Here is a 12317-nt window from a genome sequence, read left to right as displayed (position 1 = left end):
AAGGTGCAGGAATCTCAGGGTTTGGGCTTACACTGTAGCCGTACAGCGAGGGTAAAAACTGTTCATCGTATACAAGTGTACACAAAGGATAAGACCTCAGAACCAATTAACAGCAAAGTACATTTCTGTGCTAATGATGTGGTAAAACCAACAAAATCTGGCAAAAGGAAGAGGAGAAAGGAAAAACAAACGCAAATCATGATAAGATGGCTAACACACAGAAATTACCTGATCATACTACGGTAATGATACATCACTGCTACAGGAAGCCCTGAGGAGGCCCATTGATGTAGCAAATCCAGGAAAATTACTTCAAGATGTTTGTTGCCGCTCCCCAGCTAAACAGACACATCGGACGAGTGCTCTGGTGTTCGCGCAGGACAATCCAATTCACTCTAATAACAGCCCAAGTGCCCGCGTCCACTTTAGAGTTAGCACAAAAATGACACACCCAGGCCAAGTTTGAAACCTCGAAGGCTATTCACAAAGGTACCTTACACCTGTGAGTAATCTATACATGCAAGGATGCTCGTAGAGTAACTTTGCTACTTGTATCTATTCACTATTACGATAACGTTACTCAAAAGTGTGGACTTCCACATCTGCACACCCTTAAATAGATGTGGAGCAAAATGTACAAATGTAACTTACTGAAGCATAAATGGAGCATTAGAAAGTGCAGCATAACCGACCACTGGTAATGCTTTCTAAAACTGCATTTACATTCAAAAGAATGTTACAAAATTACCTATATTTTAAAAATAATTATTGCATGATAAAATATGTTGAGCTTTTAATTCATAATTTTTTTTAACTTTTTAGTAAATTTCAAATAATTATATCCATAACTTTTTGAAAGGGAGTTCCGCCTCTGAACAGAGTTGCGAAAGGAAATTTAGTAATTAATTTAGTAATTATGAGTACATAAAAAAAAGAATGATTTTACTTTAGGTAGGATTTTTCATACAAACCTTTGAAAAAAGATGTTTAAAATGAATTAAATTTCAAGTTAATAGTGTTGCATAATTTTTATTTGTTATAAAGTAAATTTACATTCATATTTAACATACAAATATTTTATTTTAAATTAAAAGTAAGTAACATTTTTATTATGTATTTATAATTATTCATTGTGAGGTAGAGAATTAATTGTATTAAGTGTAATTATACCTTACTAAAAATGAATGTTACATCAGTGTTTAAATTAAATAACATATTTTTATTAAAATAATCAAAAGTTTACTTTTGAGATATTTTTTGCCATTGAATTTTATTTTTTATTTTTAACTAGTTGCAGTTCCAGTGGCTGGCCATGTGTGATATTGGACTTACTCCGGCTCTGAGCAGGAGTACATTTACGACTCTTTAGGTACATTATGGCTGTAGTGACTTTATAAGTGTAGTTCGTAAATAGAAATGAGACTACTCCCTAGTGAGTGCCTGTCCTTCCCTAAACCCCTCCCTATACTTCTCTTTACTCCTGCCTTACCCCTCCCCTTTATTCATAAGTATTTCACATTTTACAGCCACTTCCCTCTATCACTCCCACATTTACTACTAAAACTATACTAACTTGTGCGGAAACTCTGCAGTCAAGGCAGACAACTCCACAAAGAAAAAGATAGGAGAGGCAGAACGACTGCACGTAGTTTGTGAATCGCATTTTCATGTTTTGCAGTCGTCCTATAGTAGTTTATGAATAGGCCTGATTATCTGTGAGACTTTTTTGGATGTATCTGATGTGATTGTAAAGCTTGTGAAACTGTCCTCAGCAGATGAGAAGCAGGTTCCATTTGTAGCAGAAAGAACATGGAAAGAGGCAGCTAAAGTGGATCTTTGTAATATGAGGCCATGTCCCATTGGAACAGAAGTCATTAGAACTATTTAGGGTGGGGCCAATAATGGTTTGCATATGGTTGGCCTTGTCTTTAATGGCACAGAGACTGGAGAATGATGTCGCGGGATGTTGCAGAGATTAACGACCAGTCCATCCATCACCTTAAGTTTTTCTCGATGATCAGCCCTACGTGGCACAGAACAGATGTTGGTCCCATAGAGGCCTACGATAAAGGGACTCCTGCTGCAGCCCTCTGGTGAGGCTCACTAAGGCTGGAAACAGCTTGAAGTTACATGCATTCCTGAATCTAGCAGCGTGGCCTCAAAGTTCAGGATCGAATGGCCTTTGTGGGTCAGAGCTCTGCATATCAACGCACAGGGAGCAAAACACACTGAATGTTTACAAAGGAATGAGTTTAATTCAAGCATTTCCATCCCTCTTTGTGTGCTTTTTTCAGTAGACGGTTTGTTGGACAATCAATACAGTGGAGTCTTTGTGGCTGCTTCATGTTTTGCGATGCTGAAAGCTCCTCCTCAGGGTTCACAGTGAGCACCTTTTATTCTCCCACATTGTCTCTCTTATGTAGAAAGATTACAGTTACAACTGAAGTTTTTGTCACATTGAGAGCACGGATAATTTTTTTTCTCATTGTGCGTTTTCTCTTGTTGAATGAAACTGAATCTCTAGCAGACCCTTCCCTGGCATTTAGAACAATGACAAGGTTTCTTCCAGGTAAGTTCTCCCAAATTGAGTGAGACCAGATTTCCGACTGAAACTATTCCAGCATTCAGAGAGCTAATAAGGTCTTTTACCAGTGTGAGTTTTTCCATGTCTAGTGAGAGTCTTTTTCAGTCTAAAGCTTTTCTGGCATTTAGAGCACTGATAGGGTTTGAGCCCAGTGTGGGTCCTTTCATGTGCAGTAAGGCTGGATTTCTGACTGAAGCTTTTACAGCATTCAGAGCACTGATAAGGTTTTTGCCCAGTGTGAGTTCTCTCATGCTGAGTGAGAATCTGTTTCAGTCTGAAGCTTTTCTGGCATTCAGAGCACTGAAAGGGGTTGAGCCCAGTATGGATTCTCTCATGTAGTGTTAAACCAGATTTGTGATTGAAACCTTTTTGGCATTCAGAACACTGATACGGTTTCTGCCCAGTGTGGGTTCTTTCATGCACAGTAAGGTTGCCTTTCTGACTGAAGCTTTTGCAGAATTCAGAGCACTGATAAGGTTTTTGCCCAGTGTGAGTTACCTCATGTTGTGAGAGAGTAGATTTCCGACTGAAGCTTTTCCGGCATTCAGAGCACTGATAAGGTTTTTGGCCAGTATGAGTGCTCTCATGGTGAGTGAGAGTTTCTTTCCGACTGAAGCTTTTCTGGCATTCAAAGCACTGATACGGTTTATACCCAGTGTGGGTTCTTTCATGTACAGTAAGGCTGGATTTCTGACTGAAGCTTCTCCAGCATTCAGAGCACTGATAAGGTTTTTGTCCAGTGTGAGTTCTCTCGTGTTCAATTAAACTGGATCTCTGACTGAATCCTTTCCGGCATTCAGAGCACTGAAACAGTTTATGCTCAGTGTGAGTGCTCTCATGGTGTGTGAGAGTTATTTTCCGACTGAAGCTATTCTGGCATTCAGAGCACTGATACAGTTTGTGCCCTGTGTGAGTGCTCTCATGGTGTGTTAGAGGTATTTTGCGACTGAAGCTGTTAGGGCATTCAGAGCACTGATAGGGTTTGAGCCCAGTATGGATTCTCTGATGTACAGTTAAACTGGATTTGTGATAGAAACCTTTTTGGCATTCAGGACACTGATACGGTTTATACCCAGTGTGGGTCCTTTCATGTACAGTAAGGCTGCTTTTCTGACTGAAGCTTTTACAGCATTTAGAGCACTGATAAGGTTTTTGTCCAGTGTGGGTTCTTTCATGTACAGTGAGATTGGATTTGCTACTGAAGCTTTTATAGCATTCAGAGCACTGATACGGTTTCTGTCCAGTGTGGGTTCTTTCATGTTCCATAAGGTTGGATTTGTGATTGAAGCCTTTCTGGCATTGAGGACACTGATAGGGTTTTCGCCCAGTGTGGGTTATTTCATGTGCCGTAAGGCTGGATTTTTGATTGAAGCCTTTCAGGCATTCAGGACACTGATAAGGTTTTCGCCCAGTGTGGGTCATTTCATGACAAGTGAGATTGGATTTCTGACTGAAGCTTTTCCAGCATTCAGAGCATTGATAAGGTTTTTGTCCAGTGTGGGTTCTCTCATGTAAAGTGAGATAGGATTTGTGACTGAAGCTTTTCCAGCATTCAGAGCACTGATACGGTTTTTGTCCAGTGTGGGCTCTTTCATGTACCGTAAGGTTGGATTTGTGATTGAAGCCTTTCTGGCATTCAGGACACTGATAGGGTTTTCGTCCAGAGCTAGTTTTCTGTTTAGTGAGGTGGGATTGATAACTAAAGCTGTTCTCACATTCATTGCTCTTATTCGAGTTGTTTGTTTCTCCAAGTTGGGTTTGTTCCTGGATACATGTCATCTTAAGACTGAATCTGATTCCAGAGTCTGTTCTTGTTTATGTTACACTCAGCATTAACTTATAAACTACACTGCAGATGATCGTCTTCACATTTGTATTTAACTAATGATAGTTTTTACCTGGAGATCATTTTCCTGCCTTTAAAGGCATTGATCTAACTTGTCTTATTAACTTTCACTGAGGAGCCCCTTGTATTGATTAAGAGGCCCCTCATGGATTCATTTTCTCCAAGTTATGCCCGGGTGAATTTTCTCAAGTTTATTTAGTCTCATTTAGTGATTCTAGTTTATCACATTGGATTTAGGAGTTCTAAAAGCACTGATAAGGTCTTTGGGTTTAGTGTTTGACTGTTAGGTATGTTTGTTCATACAAGTAATGACAGATGATTAGGGCATGCCAGGGTGGGTTATGAATTATCAATAGCGTAACACTGGCCCCTTTTATACTTTCTGTGCCAGTATATGCTTTTTTTGCTCAGTGGCTAAGACAGGTACATGATCGACTTTGGAGTTACAGAACACTTTGAAACTACTCGGATCAACCCAAGAGACAGAGCTGGTGGGGGAAAGTCGTCCTATATTGGAAATGATAATCCAGCATCTTTGCTGTAACGACATCTGAGAAAGAGTATTTACAATGACTTTCTTTTAAACAATCTTTTCTCTCCTCTCGTCTTCAGGAGACAGAGACAAAAGCTTGCGCTTGTAACCCATATATATTAGTCTTTTTGACAGTTCTGTCACATCACAACACGTCTACAGATGCTAATCTGTTGGGGAGGGTTTAAGTCTCCAATGCATTTCTCATAAACCATCAAACCGAACTTACAGCACTGAGTTTTCTCGAGGGCACTGTGTAGGTATCAGATGTGGCCAATGTTCTCCTCAATCTCAGTTACTGACACTTGCTAAACATTGATGGTCATTTTCCTTTAGGGATTTGACAACTTTCTCATTCACCAGTTTCTTCCGCACCAACATCCTCACCATTCCTGGCACATAGAATGTGTTTCTTCTCAAGAGCTCGAGAATGTTTTAACTTTCCTTGAAATAATCCTTTTCGTTGTGTTTCACTAAATTTAAACCTTCTTTTTTCTGTTCATGCTTCAGTCACCTGTAGAAAGGAGTCAAAAATGTAATAGAACACAACGAAAAAATATTTATGACCATATACTTTGCACAAAGAAAGTATGAACAAAAACAAGCTAGGAAATCAGTTGAATATCATTTCTGATAGTTGGGAAACAGCTCGGGGACACTGTAGATCAGGAGCTTCGGATCACTGGAGCTCAAGGATGTGAGAGAAAATGTAATTAATATGTAAGAAAGAAACACAAGTTGCACATATATTGTGACACAGATTCTCAGAAGCAGCCAACACTATCAATTTTCAATTTCTGTGGCAAAGGATGGCATCACAATGAGATATTTGTAATACTTTTAATGAATTATCAGAACTTATTTACTCCCCTGCCCACCTAGACTGTTAATCTATTCCTTTTTCCAGTGATCTAGGAAGGGACATTTTATTGAACAAAAGAAATTCGCCTTGTTGTAATGCTTTAAATGCCAATGTAGACTGACGCTGTGTCCAGTTAGCTCGGTGGAATTTACTATTTCAAATTGTGCGGATGATAAGGACTTACTTGGAGGCCCAGAACTCATCACACTCCTCCGACAGGACTCAGGCACTGCAACACCTGAAAAAGAGAAAAAAACAGCACAACCGTAAAGGAAACTAAAAAGGGTCTAGAAAAGAAAAACACAAAACAGAAGAAAGAGAAAAAAGGCTATCTTCCACTCTCACCACATGTTCCAGCACAGGAAACTGTGCAGCAGATGCTTGTGAACCCATACGTTACTTCTAAACACAGTGCCCCCAAGGTCAGCACCAGGTGCGGCTCCACCGGTTGCACCACCCTAAAGCAAGCCCTGTGTGTATGTATGTCCACACACATATACTGTGTCTTTTGCTTGTAGTAGATAAGACAGAAAAAGATAGTTTAGGAGGACATAAAGAGATGGAAGTCAGATCCAGAGAGAAAAGATGCCGAAAGAACAGTCAGAGGGGGGAGAGTATCACATGGTTTAGAGGAGAAGACAAATGTGCCAATAGTTAAGGAACTGCTGGGCAAAACTGACCTAAGAAGGAACTGGACTTGCACTACACCCCCAACATTTCCAGGAGGAATGTGGCTCCATCATATTATTATCAGAAGTTTGATAACCACAAGAATAGTGTACAGAGGGAGTCAAATGTTGAAGCTGAAGAGAAAAAACCAAAACAGAGATCAAGAAAGGGAATAGGGAAAGAAGAAACAGGGGAAAAGGAAACTTAAGAGTTATAGGAATCCTTATCTGACAGTTATTTTATTTTTTGTTCCTCCGAGGGTGGCAGCCACGCTGCACTGCCTGGTCATCCCAGAATACCTTGAAAATTAAGTAAAGAAATAGTTTTGCATCAGACGACAATCACACTTCATCCCATCTTCCAAATAACCATCCTGAACTTACAGAATAAAAGAATCTCATGTTCACTGGAGTACATTGTGAAGCAAATATGGGTATGAATAAATACTTTCTTGGATCACCAAGAACCATGATCCCTTGCTGGAAAAGGTCTCTGTGAATGTAGAGTGCACCCACAGTCTCAGAGAACAAACCCTAACAACCCAGTCCATGTCTTCATAACCCCCATCTTTCCATTTAGATCCCATGAAACTTGCAAATCAAAACAATCTGGTTTGCAAAGGTATGTTAATGTCCTTGTACATAATTCTGCCCCGTTAATAAATCAGTCCACTCTTAGATTTATACAAACCATGCTCTCCGAGCAACAGCAATTCAAGCTCAAGCTGATGCAGAGTTTGAATGCTGAGCAATGGAAGCAACAAAGCATCAATGTATTGGTGCTTTTTATCTATAACTTATCTGAAGGGATGATGCGGAGGGTCAGTATAAATAAATCCTTCACGAGACATAGCTTGGAACATTGAAATGTTTAGACCTCCATTGAAGACAACGGAGCAGCCGCAGCCTATACAACCTGATATAGGCCCGCTGCTCTCAACATTACAATGTCCTAATACACAGCCTCTGCCTCTCCAAAATATATGGATTGGACAGGAGAAGGCAGAAGATAGAGCCTGCAGCAGGGCACACAGGAGCCTCCCCCCTTCTTCCTCCCGTAGCTCGCAGTGTCACTGGCATCTCGGAAGAAGGGGGGGTTCTGCTCAACTCCCGAATCTTCCGACTCACCTGAATGATGAAAAGCAGTTTAGCCAAGCCCAGGGAGAACCAGGGGCTGACTTCAGCCTCCTTTCACAGCGATTGCTGTGACTGTTCAACAATTAACCCCTGTGGTCCTGCATGCGGCTGTTAACTGTTCAATATTCACACTTACAGCAGTCGGAGTACCAGAGGTGTTTCAACCCCCTGGGTCTCTGGGACACCATTGTTTTATTAAGTAACACATTCTGCCCTCATAGGTCAAAAAGTGTAATGACCTTATAGTCAGCCATAGCAGGCAATACTGCCCATTGAAGGACCGTTCCCTTGGTAAAGACACTTGCCTTTGGAGCTACAACAAGCTTCAATGCTATATTAAAGGTTTCAAATAATTACTGAAGGCATAAACATGGTTACTCAATCAGAGAAATAATTATCATAATATTTGCAGGAGGATCACATAAAGGTAACCTCTAAAGTATATCAAAAGACAGACTCAGAAATAACTCTAGCTGTAAAATCAATAGACAGACCACCACAACAAATGTGTGCTAAGAAATAAGAACACTTTTTTTATAATATCAAATAGCAAACTGACTAGAACCTGCTTAGTTAAAAATCAAGGAAACGTTCTTAAGTTTTTTGACAGAGAGAACACTTATTAACATGGTCCATGATGAGGTAAAAATGACAGCAATCAATGAATGTTCATGAAAACATGGCACAACAAAATGTAATTTAATAAACCACACCCACAAAATGAATAATGAATTGTGACTCTTCACCTAAAAGCCACCAATCATTTCACAAGGTTATTCCCTAACATAATAACTGGATCTTAATCAAAGTTTAAGTTTGTGGCCATTCATCAATGACCTAATTTGTATGGGAACATTTGCTGACAGCTTATTAGTTGTTTATTAGAAATGCCTACAACTTGGACTTGTTTCCCAAGAGGGGTGGGTTGGGAGACAGGCCCCACCTTCTATGAACCACCGAAACACAGGACAGGCCTCACCTCATCTGCATCCCTGGAGAGGCCTCACTTCCTCTGCACCCCTGGACACCACCTCTGCACCCCTGGACAGGCCTCACCCCCTCTGCACCCCTGGACAGGCCTCACTCCCTCTGCACCCCTGGACAGGCCTCACCTCTTCTGCACCCCTGGACAGGCCTCACTTCCTCTGCACCCCTGGATAGGCCTCACCTCCTCTGACCCCTGGAGAGGCCTCACCTCCTCAGACCCCTGGACGGGCCTCACCTCCTCTGCACCCCTGGACAGGTCTCACCTCCTCTGACCCCTGACAGGCCTCACCTCCTCTGACCGCTGGACAGGCCTCACTTCCTCTGCACCCCTGGACAGGCCTCACCTTCTCTGACCCCTAGACAGGCCTCACCTCCTCCGACCCCTGGACAGGCCTCACCTCCTCTGCACCCCTGGACAGGCCTCACCTCCTCTGCCCCTCCTCTGGACAGGCCTCACCTCCTCTGCCCCTCCTCTGGACAGGCCTCTCCTCCTCTGCCCCTTGGACGGGCCTCAACTCATCTGCCCCTCCTCTGGACAGGCCTCTGCTCCTCTTCCCCCCTGGACAGGCCTCATCTCCTCTGACCCCTGGACAGGCCTCTCCTCCTCTACCCCTCCTCTGGACAGGCCTCTCCTCCCCTGCACCTCTGGACAGGCCTCTCCTCCTCTGCACCCTTGGACAGGCCTCTCAGTGAAGGATTCTCATTAAGGACAGAGGAGCCCAGAGTTCATTCCACACCATACAACGCCTCTGACTCCGCCCTGAGCCTCGGGGCGCTAACCACAGGCCCCGAAGAGAGACACTGCTCGCCTGGACCTGCCCAGAGGCGCCCCCGGGGGCAGGACTGTGGCTCGGACCGAGGCGCTTTAATACCACACACCAGACACGAGGCGCTACACACGAGGCACGTGTTCATCACTCAGAATGAGGGAAATGTCCTGATCCATTTCCATCCTTCAGCCCCGGGGCCTGGTTCGGGTGATGCTGCTGCCCCACCCACCCTCCCAACACCCCTCAATGATCCGTCCCCAAAAAGTGACTTATAACCCTGAAATGTCCTCTCCGGAGGGAACATATCTCTGGGGTATTTCTGACTTGTGGTGATGATCGTGTCTTGTGCAGCTGACACTGCACCCCACTGTACCCCACTCCTGATGTCTGTCCCTCTGGGGGTGTTATACTGTGTGTATCTCTTCTTGTCACAACTTGTGATAATAAATGTTTAATCCGAGGCGCCTTGGCTCCCCCCCCTCGTTCACGCTTTATAAAGATCCTAAAATAAAGACAGAATAATCCCTTCCCTGGGCGACTGCTGCTGCCTCCCCCCTGTGCACTCCTGTAGAAGGATAGGAGGGGCCCCTCTGCTTCTCCATATGGGAGGGGCCCCTCTGCTTCTGCTTATAGGAGGGCCCCCTCTGCTTCTGCTTATAGGAGGGGCCCCTCTGCTTCTCTTCTGGGGGTGGGAGGTAGAAATTAGATGGATGGAAAGAGAGGAAGAGGAGGGGGAGGCTGGTATATCTTAAGGATTGTGAGGGCCCTGGACCAAACATTTTGTGGCCCCTGCTCAGACCAGTTGTGGGGTCCTGATCCAATCAGACTGCTTCAGACTCTAAAGTGTGTCCAATGACCCAGCAGCAGCTCACTGACACTGCGCACAGTCCCTGCCACCCACCTGTAATACAAATATATGAAAATAAACTGTGTTTAAAAACCATTCAAGGTCATCAGGGCAGGGCTGTGTGGAGAACAGAGCCATGTCTATCAGGGGCCCCTAAAAGGCCGGGGCCAGAGCCCACTTTGCCAAGGCGGTGGAGATGGATGGATGGGTGGGTAGATGTGTCAGTGGGTGGATGGATGGGTGAATGGATGTGTCAGGGTGGATAGATGAGTAGATGGATGGATGGATGGATGGATGGATGGATGGATGGGTCAGTGGCTGTGTGGGTGGGTGGATGGATTGTTGGGTGGGTGGATGGATGGGTGGGTGGATGGATGGATGGATGGGTGGGTGGATGGATGGATGTGTTGGTGGGTGGATGGGTGGGTGGGTGGATGGATGGGTGGATGGATGTGTCAGTGGGTGGTTGGATGGTTGGGTGGGTGGATCGATGGTTTGGTGGATGGGTGGGTAGATGGATGGATGGATGGTGGATGGGTTGGTGGATGGGTGGGTGGATGGGCGAATGGATGTGTGCATGGATGGGTAGATGGATGGATGGATTGATGGGTAAAAGTCTGATGAGGAAAAATAAGTCAAAGAAGTGCTACAAGGGATTTGTTTGAATAATGTTTCAGATCAGTTGGGAGTCGTATCAATAATATCAAACTCCAGTGTAGCAGGTATCACATATTTACTCAAATCAGAACCAATCTTATGGAAGGCAAAAGAGACACGGAGAGATTGTGGAATCTGTTCTTCAAATGATTTTATATAAATTGAATAAAGTAAATTTCAGATCAAAGTATGGGGAGACATACAGAGAAAGCAAAAAAGAAGTGAAAAGGGGTACATATCACTTCACCACATCGATTCACCACTTAAACATCAACTCCAATCAATTTTGTAAACAACAACCAATAGAAGTTAATTGATAATGGTTGTATGTCTGTGCACAAGCAACAGAGAAGGAGATGATGTAGCTGTCGACGTTTCGGTCTTATATTGCTGTCGTCATCAAGACCATCATCAGGACCATGAAGTTCATTTGCAAGTAAAATAAACCCCCTAAGTAAGACAATAAATGTAACATTATTGTATTTGTTACAGCAATTAAAAAGGCAGAGAAATACCTAAATTACAGTTCTCACGTGTATCTAAAAATGAACAATATGAAAATACATTTAATCCATATGTAGTACCCCTTCCTGGTACTACTAGGATAATGACATAAAAAACACACCTAAAGAGTATTTACAAATATGTACATACATTTTAATATATACAAATGATCTACAAACATGGGTAAAGTATGCCCTATTGTACCAGCTGATCTAATTCAGTGAATCATGTCATTCTCTCTTGAATGATTGCTTGCCGGAGTAAGACACTAGATAGAGATTTTAACAATGGTCATTTTTGACTCTGTACTCATTTTTTAATATAAGTTAATAGTTCTTTAAGTGTCCATCAAAACACATATCTAAGCACTTATATATCTGAAATACATTTCTACGAATGTCTATCTAAAACATTGCAATTTATGTCAATCTAGTTCAATGATATTACACTAGTACATTTTGTCAAATGGTGGAGACAATTTAATGGCATATAGAACCCTAAAATGTCGGGTATTGTCTTTTCAGATTCCACAAACTGGCCTTATATCTCAGTGGTAGAATTGACATCAGTGCTGAGTCCACATTAACTTCGTATGAGGTAGGTCTCGAATAGAGCTCACTCTCCTCTTCCTTGAGATTAACCTTAGTTTGGAAATTAAAGCAACCCTTTTCTTTTTTCTTCAGAATCGTTTTTAAATACAACAAATTTCAGATGAGAATAACACAACTGGAATTTTCAGGTGACAAGCATTACCATTAAATTGTCTCCACCATTTGACAAAATGTACTAGTGTAATATCATTGAACTAGATTGACATAAATTGCAATGTTTTAGATAGACATTCGTAGAAATGTATTTCAGATATATAAGTGCTTAGATATGTGTTTTGATGGACACTTAAAGAACTATTAACTTATATTAAA

At 42.5% G+C, this 12317-nt stretch overlaps 1 protein-coding gene and 1 long non-coding RNA gene across 2 annotated transcripts in view; both read right to left on the bottom strand.

Annotated features, from left to right (window-relative positions):
* Positions 1 to 2493: 2493 nt before the first annotated feature.
* On the bottom strand, positions 2494 to 6066 carry LOC147737420 (uncharacterized). Its single transcript, XM_086929283.1, has 2 exons — positions 6009 to 6066; positions 2494 to 5476 (listed from the first exon to the last, which is right to left on the bottom strand). The coding sequence occupies exon 2, from the start codon at positions 4361 to 4363 to the stop codon at positions 2633 to 2635; it is 1731 nt and encodes a 576-aa protein (XP_086785409.1). The 5' UTR covers positions 4364 to 5476; positions 6009 to 6066; the 3' UTR covers positions 2494 to 2632.
* Positions 6067 to 6724: 658 nt separating this feature from the next.
* LOC147737419 (uncharacterized) overlaps positions 6725 to 12317 on the bottom strand; it is a 45054-nt gene continuing 39461 nt past the window's right edge. Inside the window, exon 3 of the long non-coding RNA XR_015299325.1 lies at positions 6725 to 6792. This is a non-coding gene — a long non-coding RNA (uncharacterized LOC147737419). The remainder of the gene's footprint in view (positions 6793 to 12317) is intronic.

Source organism: Lissotriton vulgaris, chromosome 1_1 (genome assembly GCF_964263255.1).
Source record: "Lissotriton vulgaris chromosome 1_1, aLisVul1.2, whole genome shotgun sequence".
Lineage (NCBI taxonomy): Eukaryota > Metazoa > Chordata > Amphibia > Caudata > Salamandridae > Lissotriton > Lissotriton vulgaris.
Note: the sequence above shows the minus strand (reverse complement) of the source record. Positions and strands in the feature narration are given on the sequence as shown.

Bases quoted from the DNA above. Each gene is read 5' to 3' on its own strand.
- LOC147737420 (XM_086929283.1), bottom strand. From the start codon at position 4,363: ATGACATGTATCCAGGAACAAACCCAACTTGGAGAAACAAACAACTCG.